General features: G+C 37.5%; 1 protein-coding gene across 2 annotated transcripts in view; it reads left to right on the forward strand.

Annotated features, from left to right (window-relative positions):
• The window catches only part of SLC24A2 (solute carrier family 24 member 2), a 108,583-nt gene that overhangs the window by 38,641 nt on the left and 53,953 nt on the right, over positions 1 to 15,989 (forward strand). For both annotated transcript variants that reach the window (XM_059836555.1, XM_059836554.1), the window contains exons 2-3: positions 15,008 to 15,046; positions 15,861 to 15,969. In XM_059836555.1, the coding sequence (XP_059692538.1) occupies positions 15,008 to 15,046; positions 15,861 to 15,969 (148 nt within the window). The remainder of the gene's footprint in view (positions 1 to 15,007; positions 15,047 to 15,860; positions 15,970 to 15,989) is intronic.

Below are 15,989 nucleotides of genomic sequence, written 5' to 3' on the forward strand. Positions count from 1 at the left end.
AATGCATCCCCCCCAGTCTTGCCATGGTTTTCCCAGGGATAAAGTTACGCTGCTGTTATCCCCTGCACTGCTGGGTGACCTTCTGTTTGTGTATTCTAGCCTTGCTGTTTGTTTGAAGTTGATATTAAGTCCCTTTATATTATCATCCTTGGTTCAAAATTGATGTTCACGAGAGTTTTGACATATGACTACACTTCTGGCTGGGGCTACTACAGCAAAAGCCTTAAAATATCTTGGATTGGAGTTACATGGAAAGGTGTAATGAAGAATTAGTTACGAAAACTAGTTATGAAACTTGAGGATTCTTCAGTATTCAGGGCTCTCTAGTTGACAGGCTGCTTTTTTGGTTTAACACTGACAACTGTTTGTTCTTTGGGTATTTTTACAGGGTTTTTTTCCCATATGTTTCTTTCACTCAGTGGTGTAGTTCAGTGAGGAGAGAATGACCAACCATCGCTGCAGGATGTTCTAGCTCAAGTAGCATGAATGTGTACATTTTAGGGTGAACCAACAGGGGTTATAATTGCATCTCTCCATGATGCCTATTCAAATCAAATTCAGCAGACAAATTTACTGCCAACAGAGTTGTTAAGTCAATCTCTTTTGAAGACGTGAGATTTGCACTGCATGGCTTTTCCCACCCAGTTATGTAAAGTTCTGCCACATATTTCTGACCACAGCAATGGTCATATGTAACTTTTAGTCTTAAAATCAGTTACAGACCTTGCAGAAAATCCAGCAATTTTACAGAGAAATACAAGACAAGACAGTGAATATGTTAGTGCCATAAAACTTACAAATGAAAAAGTAAGAAAGAAGTAAGATTGATTCACAAGGTGTTGAGGGAAAAAATAACACAATTAATTGGTCCTTCTGAGAGTGTCAGACTGAACACCAAAACAGAACTAGACTAAGAATCCTGAATGAAACCTTTTCTGCAGGTGATTCTGAAACCTTTTTCATTAAGCATGTGGAATGGGATTATTTATGTTTAAGACCCTAAAATTGTAATTCTCTTTAAAGAACTTTAAAAAGGCATAGTAAAATGTGCAGGAGTGAGTCACGTACTACTGAGAGCTGAAGTTTCCCTTAGAAGAACCTAAGAAATTAAGAAAAAGTAGCCATGGAGAAGCCAATACGTTTTACCCATAACCTTTTAAGGAACCGTTGCTCTTGGTGCGCAGTCATTGCTGAAAAGTTTTGCTAATACTTTGGGGGAGATAAATACAAAAATATGGGATAAAATATATAAGAAGAAGGTTTCCTTTCAGTGTATACTAGACTAGGTCTTGCATGTTGCCACACCACCATGCTCAGCCCTTTAATGTAGAAATGAAATTTGCTTGCTTTAACTTGTTTAATCCTAATAAGTGGTTTATGGCTATCTACATTTAGAAGGTTATCCTCACAAGGATAAAGCAGCAAAAATAGAATTTTATAAGTGAAACTGAGACTCACCTTCATAGTTTCTGAAATCAGAAGAATTTGTAGGTATTAGACAGTAGGCATGACTTTGATAAGTGATAAAGGCAAATTTAAAGGATGAAAATGACCTAGATACTTTTTTTTTTTTTCCTCTCCTCCAGGAGAAAACAGTTCATAAAATTTAGATCACAGAGCAAGTTTTCTCTCCAGCTAATGAAAGAAGGGAACAAGTAAATTAAGTCAATCTAATGTATTTTTTCCCACAAATGTCAGGCATGCAGACACCACAATAAGCTGTGAGGTCCTACATGGCAAAAACAAAGTGCAGAAATTATTCCTATTCTCCTTTCTGTAGAGGGCTACACATTCTGAGAGACAAAATGCCTGAACTAATTAAACAAAACAGTGCTCCAATTATCTGTTGGAAGAATTACATGAAAATTGATAATAAAAGACTTGCTGCGAAGGCTTTAAATCTCTCTATTTCAATTAAATAGCAAGCAGGGTATGATTATAGGAAATTCATAGTGCTGTGATGCCAGTGAAAAAAATTCTCTTTCTAAACAAACTTTATGTAAGTATAATCCACACTGCTACATCAAATTTTTACAACTCTGTGTGTAATATGACTTCTTTTTTTTGCAGAATATGTGATGGAAGTGATTAGGTTTTGTTTGTTTGCATCATTTCTACTTCTGGTTCCATTGGTCTTCTGATATACTTAATTGTCTTTAGCTACAAGAATGCAGTGTCTTTCTTATTAGGTTTTCACGGTACCTTCATCAGAGACATACACATGCCCCTTTGTTGGGTATTCTTCCATGTCCCCAGAAAGCATAATTATAATTAAGTTGTGCCACAAATTTTTAGTGACGACTATGGTTTTCATGGAAAAAGATGCAATCATAGATCTCAGGATTAGTCTTCCTTGGGAGGTCATGGTTGAAAAGATGTAGCTAACAGGTCTACATTTCTCTGGAAGATTTCTGTCCTGTGTTTCTGAGAGATAAATAACATAAAAAAGTTCCTTCCCCCCAAAAAATCAGTGTTTAGAATTTAGTCTGCCCCTGGGTCTGTGATTGCTTCTCAGGCAGAAAAGAAACACTTACATACAAAAGAATATAGGCAGTCATTTGATCTTTTATTTAATAAGAAGATAGGTAAGAGAAAAACACCACTGATTCTGTGGATAGCACATTTTCTACAGGCACACAAGCATTTGTACTTTCTGTGTCTTGGAAGCACTTCTGTCTGTTTTAGTTTTCCGTCTCTTGACTTGTTTTCATCCAAGATACCATGTCATTTTTTGTGGCCTAAACCAAGGAATGCATTCTTCTGTATTCTGTACAATTGCTGGCCTAAACCAAAGAATGCATTCTTCTGTGTTATATACAATTGCAAATTAAGCTGGTATAGTTGTATTAGCCAATTAATTTCCACCAGTGGAATTAATATATGTAGCTTCTCCACAGAACTAATGAGAATCTGGAGACCAGTTTTCCAAAGGGTGTACCAAAACTTCCATTCTATGTTGGCTTTTAGGTCCAAAGTCTTTGGTGAAATGACCAGTCCGTCCCAATGAAATCTGTCCTTTGCTGTTCTCTAGCTGTACCCAAAAGATTGGTAGGGGTTGGAAATGCTGTGATAGATTCTGTTAATACAACAAAATCACTCAGGTCGGTTCTCCAGTCCTTTTTTCACAGATGGCATTACTAATCCAGCAGACAGGAGCAGCTCTTGTTTATACCCAACCAGAACAAGCCTTCAGCTAGAAATGAGACATGAAAAGGTTGGAATCCTGTTATAGTTCTTGCTTTGCCATCCTTTAATGAGCTCAGAGAGTAGTTTATAAGGTTGTCCTTACTTGCCTGTGACTCTGACTGCGGCGGAGGCCAGGAGTGAAAGCAGTGAGTGGTGGGGCACGTGGCTGAGCCACAGCGTGACTGCTTGGTGCTGTGTGAAGCTGCTCTGGATGCTGCCTTTGGGAGTGGCCAGGCATTCCTTCATCTGGGAGAAACACCAACACAACTCAATTTGCTATAGCCTTAGGAGAGCAATTTTTGTTGTGTATTGTTTTTTTAAACAGCCATTGCTGCAAAAGCTGACTAGCATAGTTAGGATATGAAGTGATTTAAATGATTTTTTCAGAAATATTTAGGCAGTTGGCCTTGTTGGAGCAGATCATCAGTGCAGTTTGATCTGGCTTGTCAGGGTAAGTAACTCGACCTTGAGCCCTCCATTTTCCCAGCTCTCAGTGTTTAAAGTTAGTCTCAATTACAAGTGTCAAACACTTGTAACTTTAAACTACACCAAAGTCTTCAAATTTTTGCATCTGGCTATCTGCTGAGAGAGGCTCCAGGCTGAGCTGACAATATCCCCACAATCTGCAGGGTGAAAGTAGAGCCTGACTGTATGACTTCAAAAGTCCTTGTCAGGAAAGGTCTGGGAAAAGGTTTGAAATAGGAGCACATCCTACAGATAAACTCTATTATAAACATAATAAAACCATAATTTGCATTGCGAAATGTGTCCTTTATTTTCACTGTAGTTTTCTTTTATATCTAACAAACTATGAGATGGACACCTTCTTTCAGCTATGGAATAAATATCACCTCTTTTCCTGCATGCATAATCAGAGCCTGCTCTCAATTAATTTAGTTTTATGCTAATGCCATGAAATTAATTCCAAGTGGTGTGAAATCAGTCTTTGATCCAGGGTTTTTTTTGTTGTTTTGATCTGTTGGGCATATGCCAGTGTCCCCTGTAATTTTTATTTTTTTATTAAGAATATGATTTTACCTGATCTTTTTACTTTTTGTCATATAATCTCTGTGAACCAGAATGCAGAGATTTTGATAATTAAGATTTAACTAGAATACTGAAAACTATTGAAGGCCATGATTGTTTTAAGAGAAGATTTCTGTGATTGCAAATAGGAAACTTCAGTTTGCAAACAAAACACTGTTAGCAGGAATTGAACAGTGACAAATCTGATGATTCTGTCTCTTTCAATAAGGATGGTTTTGAACCAAAAATAAAAAATATTTAATAATAAAAAATTATTTAATAATAAGTAAATAAAATAAACCAAGCACACTTCAGGTATCACCATTGATATCCACAGCACACAGCACACTAACTGCATACCTTTTATGAAGCATATTAAAAACTTACATACACAGAGATGTCTACTGTAAAACTGCCAGCAAAGCTACTGTAAAGCAAACAGGAGGCAGACTTTGGGAGTTCTAATCAGTGTTTCTCCTCATTCTGTCCACACTCTGTTTTAGAAATGGAAATATGTCTCTGCAAGATTCAAATACATTTGTTGGTTTGACTCTCTTAATCAGCATTACAAGCACAAAAGGTTAATAGAAAAGACCATGTATATAAAAAATATGAAGACCATATAATAAATTAAAGACCATATAATAAAAAATAACTTAAATTCATAAAATCCTGATTGGATGCTCACAAACTCCCCTGTGAAAGAACCATGTTTACTGACAATTTAGCTTGAAACAGACTGCAATTGTCCAAATCTCAGGTGAATATTACTTCCAGATGGATTAACACTGCTCAGCATATAGTGATTTCTGTTTTACCTTAACTAAAAGTTTTCTTTTTATGACTAATTTAATTTTATAAAAATTGTATCCTAGGAAACTAGATTGTTCCCTCCTGGAGCAACCAGATTTTTGTAGATCCAACAGTATGTGAACTACCTGGACACAGATTTATTTTGGGATGTTAAAACCAAAAACATGCTAACCTAGAACACAGCCACAGGAACTGGCTATTAAATAATCACCAAATGTATATACTAAGGCTCAGAACATGGTTTTATTTGTCGTAATAGAATTCTTACCCAGTGTATTTTATTAGGAGGGTCCAGCTTCACTGTGCAAGTTCAGCTCTTAGTTTCAAATCCCCTCTGTCTTGGGTGGCTTCGCTCAATGCAAGGGTGTAGTTTTTGTTAAAAACTCTCCCCAGACCTTCCATTTGGTGTACCTTTTACACTGAAGAAGGACTGTTTGGGCTGGGCAGTATTGAAAATAGTGGGATGTAATAGCCCTCTTGTTGGTAAGAGCAGATAGTTATGACCACACTTCTTATTGAAAGCAGATAGCTGAAACAGTGGGAACATCCCTCTCAGGTACAGAGGTGTGCCATTCCCTGAAACAGAAGTGTTCCTGATGGGCTGGGTTTCCATGAGCAGTGTGATGTGCCTGCCAATGAGATAGGAGAAAAGAAAAGGCACCAGGAAAGTCTAAGATACAATGAAAGAAGCACAGGTTCTGGAGGAAAAATCATGAGAGGAAAAGACCTCCTCATCACTGTCTACTACTTCCTCTCAGGAGGAGGAAGCAGAGGGCCGGGCAATGATCTCATCTCTCTGGTGACCAGTGACAGGATCTGAGGAACATCCTGAAGCTGTGACAGGGAAGGTTTAGTTTGGAAAAGGTTCTTCACTCTGAGCATGGTTGGGCACTGGAACAGGTCCCCAGGGAGATGGTCACAGCACCAGTCTGACAGTTCCAGAAGGATTTGGACAGTGCTCTCAGGCACATGGTGTGATTCTTGGAGCTATCCTGGGCTGAGCAGGATTTGGGCTTGATGATCCTTGTGGGTGCCTTCCAACTCAGCATATCCTGTGATTCTGTGATTTTATGATAGAGACAGACTGCATTTAGAGAGTAACTGATGGCTAAAAGGATGCTTAGAGCTAGGAGTAATGGCATGGTCTTGTGCTTGTGACTTCCGCAGTTGGAGACTGCAGACTTAGAGATCCCAGACTTTAATTTTTATTGTAGTGGAATGGAATTACGTAAAAGATGGATGGAGTTGCTGTGAGTTTCTCTTTTCTTGCTAATTGAAAGACCTTGCAGATTCTGATTTTGGCTGGTGTCCAAAATAGCATTTCTCAGCAAAAGTCTCAGAGAAACTTCATGTTTTGCAGTGAAGCTCATCCAGCAGCTTACAGGTAAAGAAATGCTTTTTCCATAGGCTGTAAATGGGATAAAGGGGTGAAACACAGTTAAGAACTGTACCTCAGTAGCGCCAGTACTACCACCCTCACTACTTCAGCATGAACTCTCTCTTGCTCTCCTGTAGCTATGGCCTCCTATTACATCCATGTAAGTCCTTCCTAATTCCAGCACATTTGCTTTCCTGAATACCTTATTCTCTTCCATTGTGTGGGGACTTATCCTTGGAGCTGTGTGTTTAACTTAAATATTAATTGGAAGCTGTTTTGGGAGGACCAGACTTTACAGGGAAGAGAAACAGAGACACTAGCAATGATTTCCCTGCAGGCATCTGGTTCATAGTTGTAGGGACAAATCAGTAGTGTGAAAGGCAGTGTGAAATAGCACTGATGAAGGAAGGTGAGCTCGAAGAATCTCTGTCTATCCTCAGTTATGTCATAAAGGACACAATTTCTTTAATGATCTTGACACTGAGAGCCAGAATGGGGGAGGTCTGCTTTAAGGTCTGAATGTTGTAACCCTTAATTTAGGAAGAACAGTGTCATTTAGGTCTTTCTGCCTCAGTTTTATCTCTTAGCTCTAAAAGTATTAAAAGTAACCTGGCAGGTGCCTACTGCAGATTGTCCAGAACACGTCTGTTGGTCTCTAGAATCCCAGAACATGTCTGTTGGTCTCTAGAATCCCAGAACATGTCTGTTGGTCTCTAGAATCCCAGCACACAGGGATGCTCTTGATTTCAGAGTCACAAATCTTAGATCTCTTTCATCTTAATGCCAAGCAGAACAGTGTAGAAAAATAGTTAAAAGCAGGTGTAATCAGAGTAAGACAGAAGCTAATGTAGTCCTCTTTTTTCTTCTCCTAATCTGAAGAAGACTCTTTATTTTATGGTTGTAGATGAAATTTGGAAATCTGACTTGCTTTTCTGCCCACAGCTCCATCAGGCACACTTGCAGTACAGTGCTGGTTTCTTATCTGCAGGTTCTTTTGTAAAATTTCTTCTCTGTTTCTTCATAAAATATTTTCTCCCTACCATTTCTTACTGCTGCACCAGGTATAAGACAAACCCTTAGATGGCATTTCCATGTTTCATTTGATAAGAAGGACCTAAGAGGCAGTGATGGAAAAGCTGAAAAGAGTTATCTGAAGGATTAATATAGAGGCAAATGGTATTCAGTGTCTGTTAGGAGAATAGTGAGCCTGAAATACTGTTGAGTCAAATAGGTAAAATTAGGGTACTTTCTTTTAGTAATACTCTGTCTTTGAACTAGACATGATGTCTAGTTTCACATTGTAAAACTGAGAACATGTAACATAATCCAGTTGATGGATGAATAAAAAAAATTAATCCATCATATTTTCATTTGTTTCCCTTTTACAATGCTGAGGAATTACTCTAACATCCTAGAGGATGTAAAAAGCACTTCTACATCCTATGGGATGTGCAAGTGTTATGTGTGCTTTGATTACACGAATTCTCATATAAACTTGTAAACCCTAATCTGGGTTCAGACTCGCTAGAGACATAAATAGTGCTAAAAATTTTAAAATTTTAGATGTTTATAAGAAAAAAAAAGTTCTACAAGATACATATTGATCCTTTACCTATAGCTGTTGGAGACGTTGCTCTGAAAGAAGATTTGCTTTGTAGCTTATTGAAATTCACCTCTATGTTGTGCTCAGCAGGAGATACAAAACCCAAATGAGCACAGTTAATTTCTGTAGAGAGGGCAGTCGAGCCCAGGAACCTGCCCCTAAAGCAATCAGCCTTCTCCATAAGAAAAAAGTTTGAAAGTTCTTTACAAGTGTCTATTCCTACTTAACTAATGAGGGACTGGAGGAACAGAAGCTGACTGCTAGATTTTGCCTGTTTCACTGGTGTAAAACTGATACCCATGTTCCTGCAGCCCACAGCTGCCATCATGCTCCCAGGGATGATGATTTTACATTTTGAACCACAGTTATTTGGAATGTTTGTACCTCAATACTAACTGTGTTGGTGATGCTTTTCTTTAGACCTGCTCTTTCTTCTTTTTTTTTTTTAATGTGTGAGTTAGACCACTTTTAATGTTATTACTGTTTCATGGAAAAGGTAGTTCCACAGGATAGCCAAGACTTTCCCTTGGGCCAGTGTTCTGTGTTCTAATCTCTGTCCCTTTCCAACTCTGTGGGAAACATCCACTGTTAGCAATACTCAGCTAGTTTTCCCAATTTCATTCATTGTTGTACATGCCCCTCACACATTTGCTTGTCCAGAGAGCTCGACCAGGCATTTCTGCCCACTGACAATAAAGTCGGCAGAGATCCTGGTAACAAAAAAGTCACATGGAGGGAAGGGCAGATGTGCAATAAGATGAGAGAAGTGAGCAGATCCTGGTGGAACAGGGACATGACCAGGGCAGCTGAGGATGTGTTGATTCAGCATTTCCTCCCTATGGGCTGTGCAGGCTGGTTTCTTCTCTGCAGCTGGAGCTGTCCTTCAGGATCTCCATGGTGCTTGAGGTGGAAAGGCAGTGGAACTGCAGCCTTTTTGCCCATGTGATGAATCCTCTGCAATATACGGCCAATTGACTGCAGTGAAATTTATTCAGAAGCTGCAAATCAGTGTAGCAACAGCCACAGTTGAGATTTGTCAAACAGTTTCCCCTCTGGGAATTATTGTGACCACTTCTAAGGCAAACTCTGAAACCTCCATTGTCTGTAGCAGATCCTTTGTGTATTTAGGCAAGGAGAAGTACCAGGAAATGCTTTCTTTGCTGGCTTCTTACTAAGCCGCTCAGGTTTGATTGAGTTACAAGAAATAAAGAGCAAGCATTTCCTGTCAGTGGTCTCTATGGTGTAGTTGCAGTTCAGATTAAAACTTTCCCAGTCCCCTCTTTACATTTTGCTTCTTGTTTTTTAAGTTATTTTACTTCCAAAATTTCTCAAGTTTCAAGAACTTATACTAATGCACTCACTTATGCTTTCTCATGTAATGTTGATGCAGTAGCAGCATATTAAAGACTTTAAATCCAGGTATTTTGAAGTTATACACATAAATCCATACTGAAGTACATAAACTATCACTTGTGAACACATATTATGTGCATGTGTATCTAATGACTGCTAAGTACATTTATTTATTTATTTATTTATTTATGGATTCTTTTGCCCTCCTGAAAGTTACATAGCCATACAGAGCTGTGGTGCTAAATTATTTGACTCAAAAAATAGCAAAAGGTGACTTCATTAGTAAGTCTTGAAATGAGGATAAGAGGGACAACTTAAAACTGCATAATTACTTTTGACGCTAAGGTGATTAAAAACTCATGAAGTCTTTAAGCCTGAGCTATTACATTGCCACTCTAAGCCAAAGATACCTGACTTTAAGCAAGTTCAGAGAAGGTAAGAGACATGGGGCAGACTCTTCCTTACACATGAGTGACTAAATACCATATAATTGGTTATACAGTCTGACTAAAAGAGCCTTATTTCACACAGTGGGATGCACAGATATCTGGAATTAAATCAGTTGACCTAACCTTAGCATGTGATTTAGCAACTGATGGCTTACACCATCTATTTGTCACTGCTCAAATCAAGTAAGATGCATCTCTCCTGAACATTTATGAGGATTCACAATGTGTATGCACATTGGGTAATTGCATGAATAGACGGGCATAAAAGAGACAACTGATCTGGAATAACAAAGCCATTTCGCTCGTTCCAGAGCTACAGCTATCACACTTGGTGCCTCTAAACAAGCAGTTATAAATGTAGCCAGATATTCCATTTTGGTGGTCCAGGTTAATGTCTTTGGAAGTTCAACCTCTAATTTAATAAATTCTTCATTTTGATGAGTAAAGCAGCTTTAAAACCTCAGGTTAATTTTGGATGTGGTTTTGTGAATCATATTTACTTCAACAATACAGAAATCTCTTTCTTTAGGTAAAACTCCTTGTTTCATTTTACTTTTAGAAAAGGGAAAGGTGAAAAGAAGAAAGAAGACAAAGTTAAAAATAACTTTAGCTTATTTTTCTACAGTGTAGTTACTAAGGCATTTTCTTCCTCTGTTTTAAGTAAGATCCAGGGTCCTGTATGCAGTGTTAATTCACAATCTGGATACAGATACTGACGTCTAAGCAGTAACATACAAGTTAAAATCTTTACCATCAGTTTACTATAGAGGTATTCCCTTGCAGCTACTTACAGCCTTTCTACAGAAATAACCTAGAGAGCGGGTGTGTCACCTTCAGTCTAAAGTTGTACTGGCCCCACTGCAGCACCTCACAGAGGTTCTGCAGGTCGTGATGGTCAATTTTTATTTCCATGGATACCTAGAATTTTAGTGTAAGTATATTGACTCCCCTAGGAGTTGATCTTTTGAGCATCAAGGCAGCAAAGGTTATAGCTTTGGATTGTTTTGGAATATTCACAGAAAGGAGATCTAAGGGATTCTAATCTGGTAAAATTCAAAGATGTATGTATTAAGAGAACTAGATAAAGTACTAACTTTGTTTTTTGGTTCCCTCACTAAGCCTATTAGCTTATTCCTGAAATCTGCCTAGCTGAATTTATGGCTAGGATTTTAGTTATGTCTTAACTTGACTTACCATATAATTTCAAAGAAATACAGAACAGTTCTAGTCCAAGTGCATTACTAACACTCCTTAGGATACTGGTTTTTACAAATTAACTAAACTGTCTTAGGTTAACTAGATTGGCTTCAGTGGCTGGCTTTGAAATCTATCTCATTTTTCTGTGGTTCAGTCTAACAAAATACCCTGCAGACCTTAAGTGTAAGATTAGACAAACCTAGACAAATGCTCCAACAAAGCTTATCTTCTATAATTTACTTGAGAACTTGCAAGTGGTGACTCACTGCCTGCTGTAAAGTTGCTGCGTCCAGATGCCACAAAGCAGGCATACAAGAGAGCAGCAGAAGTCCTGGGCTGGAAAGCATCTTGAGGCAATTATGCAAGTTTCTGTCTGGGCTCATATAATACAATAGCTGGAGACACCATATTGCATTCAGCACCACACTGCGAACCAACAAATATCACTAAATTCCATTATTCCCAAAAAAGCTGATTGATTGATTGATTGATTGACTGATTTTTAACAGCTTTTCATTATCATATTTGTAAAATGTTTATCAAGCAGAAGAGAGATGTGAACCCACACTGCAGAAGACGTGTTGAAATCCCATTACATTTTAACTTGCTTTTGTTTGACAACTTGCTTTTCTCATGTTAGGAGAGGAGAATGTGCAGTCCAGTTCACTGATTGTTCCTGGCTACTGAACCTTTAACATGGAAGCTTAAATTAGGGCAGCAACTGCTCGAGCTGCAGACAGTCAGCTTTCTGATTCTGGCTGAGGGCTGCACACCCTAACAGATGATTCTAGTTACTAGCCATCTTTTGTTAACAGGGATGCTCTGTGTGAAATACCTAGAGCTTTTTATAGATTCTGCTCCTCCTTTGACTGTCATGATGCCCTTTATGTCAAAGGAGAGCACTGGGAGACTCACCAGGCATTTAGTGAGCCGTCACCTCTTGCATGAATTACTCAGAAGCCTGGTTTTCAACAACATATGTTCCCAAGCAAGGCAAGGAAGTTGTCAGGTTCAATCACTGATGAACCTAGTTCACTGAGGAAGAGAGAGGTACAAAAAGAATTCCAGAAACCATTTCTCCATAGCAAATAGACATTTTTAATGCATCCTTCCTGAAACAAAATGTTTTAAGACTTTTAGCTCACCTGAAGCAAGCTTGAATACATGATAATTGGCATTAAGAGGATGGACAAATTCTTATGTCCTGCCATGTGGAATGGGAGAACTAACAAATACTCCATTGAATTCTCTAAAAAAATGAGTGATCTGTCTAATGATTAATCGTTTTATAATTCTGATTAAAAAATGGATAATGGATTGTGCCCCAAATATTTTGAATAAGAAGGTATGCTAGAAGGCTTTTTTTTCACTTTGCAGAATCATAATAGATTCATGGTTTTAAAGAAATTAAAACATGCAATTGCAAAAAATAATTTTTACTAGTAAAATCTTCAGATAGGTTTGTAATTTATATTTGTAATTTATATTTATTAATAGAAATTACAAATATAAATTACATATTAAACCTATCTTCAGATAGGTTTGTAATTTATATTTGTAATTTATATTTATTAATCTACAAACTGTTGCATGTTAGTTCCCTTAGGATCTCTTTCTGATCCTAAGGGAACTAACATGCAACAGTTGCCGTGATTTAAGAACAAACCTATCTTTACAAAAACCATGTATTTTCTTTTAAATATCATTGCTGAATTTGTCCCCAAATGCAGTATTTGCTCCCAGTGCAAAGAAACACCACCAACTGGACCAGTTTTTAAGTGTTGCCTCAAATTAAGATGGCATAAAATTCCTGAATACTCATACTGTGTTTCTGCAAGGGAAAAATTATACTTTAAGATGCTTTCCCATGCAGTGTATGATACCAAAACTAAATAGCAAAGACCATGTTAAAAACTTGCTGTGAACAATAGTAAAATAGTTTAATTTTCCATCCTGGTTTGGACAAAGTGCCATCCAATACTGTAAACATCAACACAGCTGAATTTTTCACTACCATAGCTTAAGACACTATTTAAAGGTGGGTTTTTTTATTGTTTCTCCAGGATAGAATCCAGGAAATGTAAGTATTTAGTGTCACCAGAATGTCAAACAATTGTTTACATTCCGATTTTTGAAATTGCCCTGAATATTTCTGCTAGAATATAATTTGACTGGCAAGTTAAACTCGGAAACCATTGCATGTCAAATCATGTGTGGAAAAAATAATTTTAAAAATCCATTTCATGGTGTATACCCCAATTTGTATTGGCAAATAATTAAATTATTTCACACTTCTGTTTCCTTAATGCATATGGAAAATGTGTTTCATTATTCTTTCTCTGTTTTATATCATTATCTTTTACTAATTGAATTATGTGGTGCAAATTATCAACTAGCTGGTTTTATGCATTCATTTAGCTTCACCTCATTCTTTTTCAAATAAATAGGAAGTGTTTCATTCAACATGAAATTTTGAAAAGTGGTGGTCTTCAGACCTTTGTCAGGTAGAAAGTCCAATTTACTCAGTTTCATCAATTATACATTCCCATATCTTTCAATATTAAAAATAAAAAATGGATTTCCTATCTTCAGAAAATCAAAGTTCCAAATAATACATTTTTTAAACTTCTAATCAAGTTCCTGTTCTGCACATTCATCCATCTATCACAGGCTTTACTTCTGTAACTATAGCCACTGATCCTTAGGACTCAACTACCCTAAACTCCTTTTTTTGGGAGAAAATAAAAGCTCTCCCCAGCTTGTCCTTTCTGCCTTCTTTCAAATTTTGCTGTGAGATGGATTTTTTTCCATGAAGGGTCCTCAAAATACTCACATATAAATTGTGGATTTGCTCATTTTTGTGTGCTTGTATCTGAAACACATGAATACGTAAAATATATAACCATACATACGTACACATTAGGCCAACATTTTCTGAGATGCATCTTCTTTTAAAATAACATTTTTGAACACAGATTTTATGTTTTCTTTTTATTCCTTTTAAAGTTCTTTTTGTGATAGTTTTCTTCAATAGAGCACAAAACTTTTTTCCTATTATTTTCTTATACAAGGATAGATTTAATTTAGAGGTGACAGGTAGTTCCTTTATTAGAACAAAGGTGTTTTTGTTGTCTGATTATCTTTTCTTTGAGTTAATAGTCAGAGCTGTAGCAGTACATTTTTGACAAAGAATTTGGTTCTCATTATCCTTGTATTTATTGTGGAACATAAAGGGTTTGCTCTGTCATCAGTATTTGTTCATGGTTGCTTGCCTTCCATTTAACCTTCAAAGTTAGTTAACCCAAAAGGCTTGCCCAAAAAATCACTGTTGATGTGTGTCCAAAAACGGTGTTTCACTAATGGGAGAGATTGTTCTGTGGAACTGTTGTGATGTAATTTGTTTTCTGTGTATTACATAGCACTAAAGAGCCTTTGAGATGGAGAAAATAATTTAAGTCCCATTCAGAGTCTCATTTTCCTTCATGGCAGGGCAGTGCCATGCTGCTTGCCCTTAATCAGAGCTAAATGATAATTTTTAGGGAGTTGTTAAACTGAAACAGATTTTTTAATTTCCTTGCTTAGTCTCTTCCTGCAAAATACAAAGGTTACTCCTTTTTAGGCTTTTTGTGGAACAGCTGGTCAATCCTGAGTTTCCTGTTGCCCTTCATCTTCTATCTTCACTCTCTCAAACTGGTTTCTGTACAGGGAGTTTACCTCCCTGGGTAATTTGTATGAAGTGAACATTGTGATCTGCCACCCAGCTGCTGTGCCAGGCCCGAAATGACAACAGTTCCTGTCCAAGAAACTGACAAGAGTAAAAGGCGCTTGCACATTGCAGTGTGACTTTACTCTGATTTACTTGATCAGTAGGATGCCTTGAGTGGTTCAAAAATCTATCACAACAGAATTCATAGGATTAGACATGTGTGATGTTCTACTGCCTTTCCATTCCCTGTGTGCTCTATCTGACACTTCTTTTTGTTCTTTTTCCCATTCATGCAGTCACCTAATGCTGGAGACAAGGATGACCAGACGTTGACGGTAGGCAGCAATTATGCATCTGAGCATTTGTTTCTCAGGAGGGTGGTGAGGCAAGCCTTACATTAGTTTGGCTCTCACTATCCTTTTTATTGAAATAAACAGCCACAAAGCAGTCTTACTCTGTGAAATATATACAGTGCAATGATTACTGTACTAGACAATTGCATGGGGAACAGAATCTCAGAGTATGTTTTGTATTTCATTACAAGCATGCAAAAGATGCTTTGTGCATTAGAGTCATTGCTGTAGATGTCTGTACTGCCTTACCATGCTTTCAGTCTTTTTGCCATAAGACATCAGTGGATGCAGCCAAAGCAAGGAGCATGTTTCTGACTGAAAGTTGGAAGCACTGAAGCTGAGTTCCATTAAAAAAGAGTACTGCTCTCTGCTCTTTTTCTCCATAGTTTTGATCATACACATATTTGCAATGTACTGAAGTAATGAAAAATTATAACTTACTTCAGGGATTCAAGCAAAAGGTTCTACAAAGAAACAAATTGTTAGTTCTTCCTGATGCAAGTGTGAGGTTTTAATTTTCTTAACACTTTATGAGTTTTCACAAGGAAGGATTCTTTTTGCCATGTTTTTTCCCTGAGTCCCAGGAGACTAATGGCTGTTCTAACAATCCATCTCCTCCAGAGAAATTATCTATAGTGATGGCAATGGGTGATAAAGTCTGTAGCTTAACATAACCTGCAAAAGTTGATAGTTCAAAATGTGCAGTGAGGTGTGAGATTAATTCATATTGTTTCAGACATCTTTCCACACAAAAAACAAAAAGGCCCTAAATTCTTCATCCTATGTTTTACCCTAGACCAAGCCACGTCTCCAGCGGGGAGGAAGCTCCGCATCTCTCCACAACAGTCTGATGAGGAACAGCATCTTCCAGCTCATGATTCACACACTTGACCCACTTGCCGAAGGTATGCCTATTAATTTTTTT

Source organism: Haemorhous mexicanus, chromosome Z (genome assembly GCF_027477595.1).
Source record: "Haemorhous mexicanus isolate bHaeMex1 chromosome Z, bHaeMex1.pri, whole genome shotgun sequence".
NCBI lineage: Eukaryota > Metazoa > Chordata > Aves > Passeriformes > Fringillidae > Haemorhous > Haemorhous mexicanus.